This window comes from Odontomachus brunneus, unplaced genomic scaffold (assembly GCF_010583005.1).
Source record: "Odontomachus brunneus isolate Ranch 3 - 2012 unplaced genomic scaffold, Obru_v1 Obru_scaffold_063, whole genome shotgun sequence".
In the NCBI taxonomy this organism is placed as follows: domain Eukaryota; kingdom Metazoa; phylum Arthropoda; class Insecta; order Hymenoptera; family Formicidae; genus Odontomachus; species Odontomachus brunneus.
Window position 1 is genome coordinate 692,436 of NW_022639513.1, and position 13,616 is coordinate 706,051.

General features: G+C 34.5%; 2 protein-coding genes and 1 long non-coding RNA gene across 7 annotated transcripts in view; 1 reads left to right on the top strand and 2 right to left on the bottom strand.

The window, feature by feature from the left end:
- Window positions 1–1,254, bottom strand: part of LOC116846418 — a 2,645-nt gene extending 1,391 nt beyond the window's left edge. Inside the window, exons 1-4 of one of the 2 annotated variants that reach the window (XR_004378482.1) lie at window positions 1,115–1,254; window positions 769–1,047; window positions 396–440; window positions 99–266 (exon numbers count right to left, since the gene is read on the bottom strand). This is a non-coding gene — a long non-coding RNA (uncharacterized LOC116846418). Of the gene's footprint in view, window positions 1–98; window positions 267–395; window positions 441–768 lie in introns of both variants that reach the window. The other variant, XR_004378480.1, reaches the window with a different exon arrangement.
- Window positions 1,255–3,178: 1,924 nt separating this feature from the next.
- On the bottom strand, window positions 3,179–12,850 carry LOC116846409 (leucine-rich repeat-containing protein 49). Of its 4 annotated transcripts, none has more exons than XM_032820185.1 (8): window positions 12,608–12,850; window positions 12,206–12,360; window positions 11,115–11,753; window positions 9,070–10,391; window positions 8,607–8,977; window positions 8,148–8,387; window positions 7,809–8,008; window positions 3,180–4,179 (listed from the first exon to the last, which is right to left on the bottom strand). In XM_032820185.1, exons 1-8 carry the CDS (start codon window positions 12,698–12,700, stop codon window positions 4,080–4,082), a joined length of 3,120 nt encoding a protein of 1,039 aa, XP_032676076.1. In that variant the 5' UTR covers window positions 12,701–12,850; the 3' UTR covers window positions 3,180–4,079. The 4 variants fall into 4 exon arrangements, with proteins under 4 accessions (XP_032676079.1, XP_032676076.1, XP_032676077.1 ...); XM_032820186.1 differs by lacking the exon at window positions 3,180–4,179 and adding an exon at window positions 6,189–6,337; XM_032820188.1 differs by lacking the exons at window positions 12,206–12,360; window positions 12,608–12,850 and having other exon boundaries at window positions 3,179–4,179; window positions 11,115–11,365; window positions 11,562–11,750.
- Window positions 5,859–7,813, top strand: LOC116846416 (doublesex- and mab-3-related transcription factor 1B-like). The gene is made up of 2 exons (XM_032820202.1): window positions 5,859–6,323; window positions 7,067–7,813. The coding sequence occupies exons 1-2, from the start codon at window positions 5,894–5,896 to the stop codon at window positions 7,345–7,347; spliced, it is 711 nt and encodes a 236-aa protein (XP_032676093.1). The 5' UTR covers window positions 5,859–5,893; the 3' UTR covers window positions 7,348–7,813.
- Window positions 12,851–13,616: the final 766 nt, after the last annotated feature.

Below are 13,616 nucleotides of genomic sequence, written 5' to 3' on the forward strand. Positions count from 1 at the left end.
TATATATATATATATATATATATATATATATATATATATATATATATATATATATATATATATATATATAATGTTATATATGTTATAATGTTATATACTTGATTTACTTTAGGTTACCTCAGTAACCTAAGTCTAAGGAATGTATTATAAAATATTTTCATTATCGTGTTTCTCCTTCAATAAGAATTTTTCCGCAACAAGTTTTCTCACAACCGCGTTTAATATATTCAGCCGCAATCTTCGGTATTACGTTTTCATCTTGCACCCTGATAAAAAATAATCAAATTTAATTGACGGAATTTTTATATCAATGGGCTATATTAACGATTAAACGTATGAATGTGTCTGAATTGTAATTGTTCGATTCAATATTAACTGAAAAACAATGGACTCACAGTTGCATCGGCTTCTTACATCCACATGGATAACGCTCATTTTGCCTTTTATATTGCAAAAGTAGAAATAAACGTTAAAAACATATATATACACATATATAATTGATAAATATATATATATATATATATATATATATATATATTTATTTATATACTTATTAATGAATTAATATTTTTATTTATAAATAAATTATTAAAATAAAAATGATAAACATAAATTATAAATAAATATATAATAAATATATAAATTTATTATTTAATTTTGACTTTATTAACGTTAAAGTTTTTTAGACGCAAGGAAATAAAAACTACGTTTATTGTTACTAAAAATTTGAGATTTGAAACGAATTGGTAGGAAATCTCATTAACTTACCCCTTCGCGCATCCACATCTATCTGGTTGTCTAGTGTAGAGAAATTAGTGAGTATTATTAATATCAACGTTGACAATGCCATAATTACAGTGTCACTGGTCATAGAAAGCGTAATCCTTTTTCGCACGTCCAACTCCGTGAGAAATAAAGCAACGAGTTCTACCCCGAAGCGAAACCTCCTCCGGAGGAAGACGCGCGTGCATGACCAGTCTGACTCACTTTTCGCTTTTCTGTCTCAGTAATTCTCTCATTCTCGGCCCGCATACACAACTTTTCTTGCTGTCGGGCAAAAACAGCATTATTTCTGACGTCGTTTTGATTTGGCCCATATGTTGAGGTCGCTCACTTTTCTCTCAGGAAGCCCACATAAAGAAACAGCATCCCGGTAAATCCGATAATGAACTTTCCGAGGTACCAAGAGTAATCACTCGTGCAGTATGACATCGCCGATACGTTGAGCAATCAAGTTGACAGTCACTCGATATGATTCGATATCTAGGTGAAGCTATCGACATTTTAGGCTTGTATTAATAGTGGTTACTTGAAACTTGTCTCGAGTGAAATTATCGGATTTGAATTTGGGAATAGGTGTGAGTGTGTTTTTCATTACAACCGCGATTATGCAAATATAATTTTACGTATATTCTACTTGCAATTCTACTAAGAAACATATCTAATTCTAAATTCAAATCCGCGTAGAGGCAAGTTTCAAGTAAGATATTTAGATTTAAATTTAAACTTAAGATCACAGATGAGTTTATCAGTTAAATTGCAATTTCAAATATAGTATCGTACAGTCATTTGATTGGAACTAAAAAGCTTAAAAGCTAACATGAAAATTAAATAATCGTATTTCATGTGAGACAAGTTTCAAGTAAAATATTCAGATTTAAACTTAAAGTTTGATTGCAATTACAAATATAATACCACACATACGTCATAAAACTGAAACTAATGAACAGATCCAACTCTAAAGCCTGTATTAATAGTTATCATTTAAAGTTTTTCTCATGTGATACTAAAATTTTTAGAGTTAAACCCTTTTCTGTTGAATTATGATATATATGATATTTATATCTGCAATCGCGATTCAGCTGAAAAACTTTCATTTAACTCTGAATTAAAATCATCATTTGAGATAAGTTTGAAATAATAACTATTAAGTCTAAATTCAAATCTGCATATCTTAAATGAGATAAATTTTAACTAACGACTATTAATACGGACTTTACTTTCTCACGGTTCGATTCACATTAACGCAAAGTGATTGCACACGCAAAACTTCTAAATTTCTTCAAAAAAATGAATAAAGATATCAATATAGGATTTTGATCATACAATTTATCATTGTTTTAAGTATTAAAAGTATTAAAAAATTCCTACAAATTTCTTATCGAAACAAACTTGTCGAGACAATTTTTCCAACAAGTTCATTTCTACATGCGTGTTTCGAATCAGTTAGATCTCAGTTAACATCGATTAATACAAGAAAAGAAAATTAAGGTTCTTTTGATATACAATATATCGTGCGAGAGTTTATTAATATAAAGCCAAAGAGAATTTATTATAATATAAAGCCAAAGACTTTCGATTAATACTCATAGAAAAGAATCCTCTGGCTATTTCGTTCTCGTACTGAAAGCAGAGAAGTTGCGCTGTCTTCCCTCGGCCGATGTTTCGTCCCGAGCAGCAAAGTGTAAAACTGTCTCGTCGATTCGAGTATCCGAAGATACATGACATCAGCTCCGCTGTGCTTCCTCGTGATCTCCACCGCGACTAAAGCAAGGAAGATGTTGAATGACCTGTCGACATATTTGCCGTCTTGACAACACCCCCAGGCAGAAGTGCCCAGGAGCGAAGAAAAGAAGGAAAAAGTGCTCGAGATGACACCCCTTCGTTCCACGCTCATTAGGATGAATTCCTCGGTATGTGTCACGCGTGCCTACCGGCACGTGTAAATTTAAACTTGTCTTTAAACTGCGCGACTTTGGGAAAACTAAAAAAATCCGTGGAAACGTGTCAGCGAATAGAACAAACCGAAGAAGATTACAAAAAACCGGAACATCGGGCAATCGTGTATCGTTAGTCTCGGTTAAGATTCTGTTAAATTCTCTACTCTAGTGAAAGTTCTGTTAATGCTTTCCCGGCAGCACAAAATGTTCCAGAATCATTTTGAACGTGTTTAGGATAATGTCAGAACGTTTCGTTCTATCTAGATCAAGTCTTCTGACATATCCTTAAGCATATTCCCGGTTAAAACAGTCTGAGAAGAATTTTAACAAAAATATATACAAATTTCATTGAAATACTATATGACTTTATATGAATTTATCAATTTTATCAGATGTTTCAATTTCTCAAATTTCAATACATGTAAAAAATTATAAATTTTTTCATTTTATATCACACGCAACTTATTTTTAAATATTATACTAAACATTTAAGTATTTATTTGGATGCCTTTCTATGTAATTTTATCATTTCTTATTCAAAAACACGATTTACTTACATAAATTTTTCTTATATGTAATTTTATGAAATCTTTGATACTGTCCACGTCGTTTAATGGAGCGTTTTGAAGCTGTTTAGTGAGAGTTTACTTGAAAAAAATCGTTTTTATTTTCTCATAAATTTTCTAATTATTCATAATAAAATTTTTCAATTTCTTTTCTATCGGAGACACGTTCCAAATCAAACTTTAAGATGCTATTGACACCTCTCTTTCTATTAATATAACTCCAAAGTTTTAAAATAAAATAAAAACCAGACTTAAAGGGTTAAGATTCTGTTGAAGGAAGAGAGAGAATCGTTAATATCACCGAGAACGACAATTAGCCGTGAGTCTTGCGGCCGATACGATAGCGCGATCTCTTTCGTGCCTTCTGTACACGCGTCGTGTTGTGCACCGCAAAAATAGAAGACAGACAATCTCGCTCTACTAACAACGTTATGCGCCGGCAGCTGCAACCATATGGCATTCTTTCTGTGATCTTGCTCTAAGAGCTCGTTAATACGATCCTCTCGGATGTTGCCAACACACAGTTAATATTAGTTTCGAGTATGTTTTCTTAACGTATGAGTGGCACCGTGGACTTCCCACTGGAGTCTCTTTCCCGACGACCACCTGGTTAACATCCTGCGCGTACATCCGATATATTATCTCTCTGAAAGAATATCACATCTGCACTTCGATATGCGATATTTCAGTCGTGCCGGTTGTCTTATGATGAAAATTTAAGTGGAAAATATTCATGCCGTATCGCATCAGCGAAAAACAGGTAACAGTACTGAGAATGTAACAAACGGGAAGTTCATCCGCTTTGTTTCGCGCGTCTCATGCGTGGGCGTGTGTCAGCCTCCTCCTCTGTGCGTCTGACGAAGCATTGCTGCGCTTCCATGTGATCGTGCGAACTGTAATCAAACAAGCCAGCCGGTTAACGAAAGATTTTTCCCTCGAGGAGTTACAAACTACTCGTATAACAAGGACGCGAGGAAGAGAGGCATAGCAATTCATTGGTTCGCGGTCGACGAAAGCGGCGGAGTTTCTCGAGCTCTCGGGCCAATGGCAACACGTCGGCTTTCTAAAAATACATTTTGAATCAGTAGGAGGAGATGAGACGACACCTCCTTCGCGCGAGGGACAAGAAATATTCTTACAAGTATATATTTCTTCCAGCGGAAAGTATCGGTAATCCAGTCGACGCATCCGAGAGAAGCTGAACGGATACGCGAACGAGCTCGTGATATCGGTCCGAATGAGGAAATCGTGTGTGATCTCGCCTGTGATCGGCAACCCTTAACGAAAATATCGCGTGTCTCAAAGGGTAATTATGCATGTATTAGAACAAGGCAAGAGAAACATCCTAGGAGGGCGGTTTTCCCCGCGTAAGAGGCGCGTAATTCGGGGTAGTGTGCGGAATTCACTGTGTTACTCGAGAACTGATTACAATTTCAACACTACGTGCATAATGTGAACTGAATCTGTACGTAGATTACTCTCGAATGTACAATTTGCACGAGAGCGATGACGTTTTCCGACCCAACTCGGTAAACATCATCTAACAGTACCCAGATAGACATATTTCGGCATATTATCTGCTTAGTGATCAGCACAAGTACGTAAAAATGCGTTCTCATAAAAAAATGTCTCCAATATACAAGTCATCTGATGCTAAGAAAATAGCTGCTTATTTTGCCGGAAAAAGAATACAATTAATCCGGAGTTATTATACTAAGAGAAAGGAAATATTTTGATGAAAATTGTAGTGTGATAAATAAATATGTGTTGAAACGAGCATATTTCTAACACGTTAGCTGTTACAACAGTATCACGAAACATATATTAAATGTTTGCATGCTACGTTCTAAATCTCTGTCTGTCTGGGTAGCATTACTTCTATGCTACAGTAATGTAAGTGTAATACAACAAATGTAAAAACTAAAAAATGTAACAAATTTTGTGTATAAGTTACATTGTTGAATGAGAAATTAAAACATATTGATGTAGTGTTATTACTGGTTGGTGTTTATAGCCTGCTTAAAAAATCCGATAAGGATTGATGGAAATATAGATACAGATTTCATTGAAATATAGGTACAGATTTCATTGAAATACTATACGACCTTACCTAAACTTATCATTTCTATCGGAATATTCACTTGCTTATATTCCAGTTCATAAAGATTATCAATATCGTAATTTCATTTCATATCGTAATTTATTATCAAATAAATAATATGCTAAGTATAATACTAAGTACAATAAATTAAATATTACACTAAGTATATATATAACGACTAAATATTCATCTGGATACACATTTTTTTATGTAATTTTATAGTTTTTTACCGAAAACATACAATTCAATTAAATAGATCATTCTTATGTAATTCTATCGAGTCTTTTAAGCAGGGTACTGTGAAGCAAATTTAACGCGGCAGATGTTCAACTGAACTCCGATACACTCTGGACCAACTTTTGTCGATTGTCTATCGAATAAACAAGACCCGATATCAATGTTCGTTGATCATCGTAAGCTTGATGACTTTAACTGAAACTTCTATACTTCAGTAGCGGACGGATACGCGATTATGTCGTTCGACGGTGAATGATATTGAGATCGAGATGAAAACCGACGGGGGCACGTCGAATCGTCTGAACCCGAGCATGGAGCAACGTTTGAGAAGTCCCAAATGTGCGAGATGTCGCAACCACGGTGTGATATCCGGTTTGAAGGGTCACAAGAGGTCCTGCGCATGGAAGGACTGCCGATGTCCTTGCTGTTTATTAGTCGTCGAAAGACAGCGGGTGATGGCAGCGCAAGTCGCTCTACGCAGGCAGCAGCAGGCGCAGGGCGACAATCTGCTCTCTTCAACAAACAAATCGCCGACGGATAGCGCGAATCCTTATTACGTTAAAGGGAAATACGACGAGTCGGACACGGTCTGCGGTAGGAAAACGAAGAACTTTCAAAGGCATCATCTACATTTCACGCAGACGAGCATCAGCGTGACACAAGGTTTCTACGGATTGAACGCCATACATGGTTTACCTGGTGCGTACGAGAATCTACAACCAAAATAAATATCTTCAATATTAAGAGTATCCATAAACAGTTGAGAAAGTTATCTTGGAAAAGTAACTCTTGGAAAAGTAACGTCGCTGTTACTCGTGAACTAATGAAAAAAGTAACTCTTTAAGATAATTATTATTATTCTAAAAGTAACAAATCGTTACAATTTCTATTACTTTTTTCAGTCAGTTTTAATGATCTTTTTCTAGAATCCACTTTTGTCCAAAATAACGATAAAATAACGATTATATTTATTATTGTTCTTAAAATGCGCTACTGTTGCTGTTAATTAATGAAAAAATAACGGAAAAAGTAACTTGTAAGTAGTACTTTTTCAACCCTATTCATAAGTAATCAAGTACTTACCACTCTTATCTATATCAGTTTTTTTACTTAAGTTATATAATATATAATAAACATTATATAATATATAATGTTATGTTATATATAATGTTAATGCTATATAATATATAATAAATATTTTCTTAGTATATTAATTGGAAAAAGTATTTAATATTATGCTATAGTTAAGAAAAAATAAAGCTTTGTTAATATATTCTCTTATTATATTGTTATTTAAAAATGAAGGATTTGTCTTATAAATATATTTCATATCGAAATACTCGATTACTTATAAATATTCATAATATATTAGTGAAAATGTGTGTATAGAAAAATGAGATTATGTAAAATCTTATTTGCAAAAAGTTCCTTCCACATTTCAGTGTCATCGCATCCGCGTTTGTTAAGTACTTTATCGTCGCTTGGATGCAATCAAAAGCAAGAAGCTGAATCTACGCTGAAAGTGCAATCCTACCATTCTGCGTATCCGACGATCCCGTGGTTCAACGAGGTAACGCAATCGTATATAACGAACGAGGACCTGAACAATTTTATCTCTACACGACCGGACTCACGGGGTTGCGCTACTACAAACAATGAATCTCGTTTAGAGAAAAAAACACCAATCTCCTTCAGCGTAGAATCTATTATCGGCACAAAGTGATGTCCCCGATGTTTGTATTTTATAATCGTGATAATAATCTTATACATTAATTAAATCAAAATTTTTTATAAATGTTGTTCAAATTGTTTAGTAGAAACGCGAGCCGCATATCAATCGATTTGTATATTGCAATAATGTACAATATATTTTAATGGCTATATATTAAAAAAAATCTGTTATAACAATGCTTATATAGAATTTATTATTCTATACTTGGATATCAACCAGCAAATATATATTCAATATATTTATAACATAACATATGCACGCGCGCGCACACACACACACACACACATACACACAGAACATATACACGCGCATGGGCATACATAAAATTGCTCCTGTTGTATATGCACTTTACACACATCATCTACATGTTAATGCAGCAAATCTGAACGTGACGCTTCCGTGCGATACTCTAATATCATATCATAAATAAAAAATAAATAAAATGATATTACTTGTCGTTCTCGAGAGTTTTGCTGCAACGTTTCATATACACATCCATTTCGGAAAAATCCGACAAAGTGTTAAAAATGATTTCGTACAGAACGCATGGCCACTGCTTCTCTAGAATCTGTAACTTCTGTATGGCGTTTACAGTGAGACTGATTAAATTTAGCAAGTGTACTTTCCCTTTGTGTCTCCAAATAAGATCCTCCTATAAACAGATTGAAAAGATACACGTCCTAGTTAGTCTTACTCTTTGCATTATTATTTTTACAAGTGTATATTTCAACTTACAAATAGCTTGTGATAAAAAAAAAATAATAACGTTGCATTTGTTTTTACTTTATTACCTGTGTCACGTTTCCCTTTCTCCATTGTAATGCTTCCTTGGCAACGACGCTTCTAAGTGCCAAGTCGCAGTTGAATAAAAATTGTTTGGCAGTAAGTTGCTCTCCACTTTGTCTTTGCACTTTTTCTAAATGAAGTCTTTGTAACAGAGGTTGCAATAAAGAATCTGGCAGTGAACATGTTACTATATCTATGAGACCTTCGTATTCTTGGTTCGCGAGTTCAATCTCTTCAGCTGTAATCTGTGGAGAAATTTTTAATTTACCTGAATCATAATAAACGTGATATATTTCTCAATCGAAAATTTTTCAGAATATCGATTCGTATGAATCTTGAATATGAAAAATTACAACTTAACGAGGCTCGATTCTCATTTAACATTCAGAGAAATTTAAATTCATAGAAAATATAAAATTATATAAAAAATTATGTAGCTTCAAGTGTTTGAGAGTATGTTGTACCTCCTTGCCATTGATAATCGTAAGTCCCCAGTGAGCTAATCGAAATATAGCATACATTTTCCAATCTTTAGACACGATAGGATTCCCTGCGTCTATCTGTATACTGGTTAATCCCTGTACTTCAGCTAAAGCATTCAGTTGACCGAGGAGACTGATGTTGGTTTCTTTGAATACGAAATGTTCCGCGTGAGGGAATCTGTTTTTCAGTTTGCTCAGAACCCTCGCCACGTCGTTAAATTGCACATAATTAAATTTTACGACATTAACATCTTCGGCCTTCGATACGTCCCAGGTTTTGTCTATAAAACGCAAAGCACCTTGGCCATATATGTTCAAACATCGACCAACAATTTCAATCAGATAATCCCCGCCTAAAATAAGAGATACAATACCTCACATCGTATTAAAGAAAGAGTAACACGTATGCGACGAAAGAAAAGAAAAATTGAAAATAATAGCCTACCCTGCTCTCTTTCCTTAGGCGCTGCTTGTTGTGGAGTTGGCGGATTTGGCGGAGCAAGGGCCTTGAATTTCGCTCTGGCTGTTGCGGCTCTATTGCTCTTGTAGTATACTACTTTCTTCACTTGAGCGCTCTTAATTCTACTTTTCTCTTTGTCACAATCGTGAGACTTGTGAGCTACTATATTTTTAGGAATTGACGAGGTGCTAGAATCGCTTAACAATGATTTACAACTATCTAAACTACTGGCTTTTGAACTTAAAGAGCAATATCCGGAGGAGCTCACGGTTGATTTTGACTGACAATCGCTCTGTCCATCTTGATTATAAAATACTTTCATATTCTGAAGCAATCTACTGTTTAGGCTTGTGTTCTCACTCATTACTGTATCGCAGTATTTTAATGGTTTCCGAGTTGTGGAGAGACCCGTTTTATCTTGTTCTTGTTTTCCGTTATCTTGATCGTGCAAATTATCCGTTCCAACCGGAGATATATCTTTGGCTGTGATGAGCTTCTTACAAATAGACTTGTCGTAATCTACGGACGAGCCACAATTGTTGGGAGGAAACAGATGATACCTTAAACCGCTCTTCAAGCTTTCGTGACTCTCCGAGCTGTCTAAATCGCTATCCGACGTATTTTCGACGTCGCTAAGCATTCTGATTTTACCTACATTTCCTTTACTATCTTTAGATAATCTCTCCTCGAATTTGTCGCTCGTTAAACTATCTACTATTGAACCTAATATAGGTGGAAGTTTGAATTCCAAAGGATACGATCTAGATGTATCTTCCAGTTTGAATAAATTGTCGCTAGAGCTGCTTCTCTTTTTTATATGTATCTTCCTTGCCTCCACGTTTTCGTTGATAGATGTTAAGCTGCCAAAGCCTTTTGCTTTAGTCTTATCTAAACTCTTTGGTTTCATAGTATTAAATTTATTTGGGTTTTGTATATGTAGCATATTGATATTGTTGCCTTTGTTGTTGCTCGCCGTTTTATTAGAATTGTTAACAGAGATTTTACTTCTAGATCTAAGAAGTTCCCAATTTATCTTGGCATTCGATATTACTTCTTCCCTACGTACGTTCATGCAAACTTGCGTACTAAGATCAAGGAACGCCGAATTAGACTGTTCCTTCGAAAATCTCCAAGCCATTGCTGTTCTCCGAATCTGTTCGCTAATCTGCATTGTTGATAACAGTTGAAGATTTGGCAGATATGACACGAGAAACGAGATATAGTCGGCATTTAAAGTCACTGGATTACCATCTATTGTGATTTCTTTAATTTGCAAGGCTTTCGCGAGGCTACCCATATCTTCGATTCTAAAAAACGTTAATTTGATATATATGAGATCATACAATTGTTGATTGAACCAAGGTTGTGCCGTAAATTTCAAGATAATGTTTATGTATACACAATCTTCTTTTGTATAGACAAAGTAAATACTATGTAAAACATTGTAAATTAAAATATACAAAAAGGAAAAATTAAATTCAGAGACAGTTATTGTATTTGTTTTGGAATTAATTATAAATGTGATGTTTTAAAAAGATAACTAATTGCATGAAGTTTTCACTTTATTGTGACAGAATGATAGATTTAACTCTGAAGACAAAAATGTAACCAGAAAATTCTATGAATTTCAATTTGTTTAGGAAACAATATTTATAAATTTACACTAGTATTCTAAAGATTAAGTAAAAATATAAACTTTTCTTAATTAATTTTTGAGTAAGTTGTACATCCTTTAAACAACATCTATAAGTTACTTACTAGTTACATTCAACAGAGAAAGCTGCTTTGCAACTATTGTAAAATTCGTGAATATGATTGGTATATATTCTTAAATTAAGCCAAGATTGAGAGCATATATCAATCAGATTTACGAATTTTGTAAAACAGCTTTATCTGCTAAACGCAGTCATTGTCTACATAGATGAAATTTTATACATAGATTACGTTGTCTATACGTAGATATAGAATATTATAATTTACGTGTAATGCTCCAAATCCAAATTAAAAGATTGTTTTTACATGCTACTTACTTATGAATGTCATTGTTGCTCAAATACAATTTTTGCAACTGTGGCGTTTCACCAAATCCTAACAACTTTTTCAGTTTATTTCGACGTAGATTGAGTTCTTTTAGCGATGTCAAGCCTTGAAAATCACTGCAGCCTATAGTCTTAATACTATTCCCAGCTAAATTGAGTACTTTTAACGATGACAGATCTTCCAAGCCAGTAATCTGCTGAATCTGGTTACCGTGCAAGTCCAAAACTTCCAACTTTGAAAGCTGCTTCAAACCCTCAATCTTTTTTATTCTGTTCTTCCCTATCAATAGTACTCTTAAATTCTCCAAAAGATCGAGATCGCATATTTTTTCTATTTGATTATCATATAAGTCAAGAAATACTAGTTTTGTTAAATGAGAGAAGTTGAAGCTCTCGATCTTAGTTAGAAGATTGTGCTGAAGAGACATTAATCTCAACCTGGGCTCTCCAATCACATTGGGAAACGTTGTCAGACCCCGTCTGTCGAGACATATTCTGTCAGGGTTCCTCTCCCGTTCGGCGGGAGTTCTCGATGCCACGACTGTCCTCGTTTCTCCTGTCCATTGCAATGTGACCACGTCGCATATCCCAGCCTCTGCATGTCCGATTTCAAATTGAGTTCCCGTGGAGCTGCCAATGCCAAATTCATGATTTGTACATGTAAGAAAAAATACCTTGTGTAATTTATATTTAACAAAGAATTATGAATATTCAGAAAAAGTCACGTATCATTGAATCTTTTCAATCTGATATTGTAGCAGCAAAAATTATTGAAAGAATTTCCAGAAAAAACTAAGTAGGACACAACATCGGTTGTCAATATTATAACATGAAATTGAATATCTTCATGCTTATTCTAAGGAATCATAAGTTACTGTTGTGGAAAAAGCATGAAAATTTGCAATTTGTAATGGCTTTGTTACATCTCGATAACTAATATTACATCTTCACTGATTCTTGCTAAAAATTGCTTTTAAACATGTTTCTTACAATATATATATATCAATATCAGCAAGGTATGATTTTTTTTAATATATGCCCACAAAAGACTTGCCTTGCTGTTTTATCTTGCCAAGAATTACCTGAATGAATTGTAGGAATGCTTGGATAGCTTTGGAGGTACTGGTGCACCTGGCAAAATTGGCAAAGCTGCTGCTATTGTCAGAAACTGGTTTTCCTCTGGAACACTCGTTCGAATGGTTGATTTACCTTTCACGTCGAATGATACTTTTCTTGTCTGCAAAAAGACATATTGTTTATACAGATTGGTATCGATCGATGGAAACAAATTATGACAGCCTAACCATATATATGTATAATATATATATATATATTTATATATATATATATATATATATATATCCCATAACAAATGTGAACAGGAAAATAATTCCAGTCGGTTATGTCGCCTCTACTTGATATAAACGCGTCTATTTGAAACAGCAGTTATTCGGAATGATATATTTTAAAAGTATGGCCCTTACCCGCGTATTGTTACCCAATGGCATTACATAACCGAGACATAGGAATGTAATCAACCCGTTAAAGTGATAAACTGTATATTTTGTACCAAACATTTGAAAGCGTTTCACATGTTTGCGGTGTGCTTTAATTAACGAGCATTTCCGAAAAATCGTAGTTTTACCTACGATCCCAGTCGTTGGTAGAAACGATATTTATTTCTTGTTTGTCATTACGCGCATGATCGCGATATGGGGGAACGGGACATGCTGATGCGCGTAATGGCGGTAGAATAGGAGAGCTCAAAAATCTATCCGGAAAGTGAAGTAATCGATTATATTTCAAAGACGTCAAAAATAATCCGTCAATTGCTTCACACATATTTAATATTTAATAGATTATTATCAAAATAATTAAATGAAGCGCGCTGATGCACTCACCGTTACGAAGAAACAGGAGAGAGAGACGTACTGCGATCGGAATCGTCGCGCCACGAATGTCGCAGGCAGCACATCCGGGCAGATGGCGCGGTCGTGACATCTTTTTAAGCGCTTCAAAGTCTTTCAAGCGTTTAATGGACCGCATCACCATAATACACTCTCGGAAGTTCTTTAAAAACGAACAAACCTTAAGCGTCTTCTACAATGGCAGTAGGAGTAGTAGTAAGAAATAAGCAGTAAGCAAATTGACCAATTCCATTCTCACGTTTCAAAAATAATCGATTGTGATTGGTCTATTTACTTACTGCTTATTTCTTACTACTACTCCTACTGCCATTGTAGAAGACGCTTTATACATTTCGAAATCGATTTCGATTCTTCACACACGATTAGTTTCACGAAAATATTTCTGTTTATGGAAGTGTTTTCTACTAATTATAACAAGGCCTTTATTCTTGAAATAGTTGCGTATACGTAAGTTTTACTGCGCAGGTTTAGTCATACCATAAAATAATTGCGCAATGAAAATTACGTATACGCAAAAATAAGTAGTAAGAAGTAGGAAGTAAGAGTAAGAAATTGACCAACCACA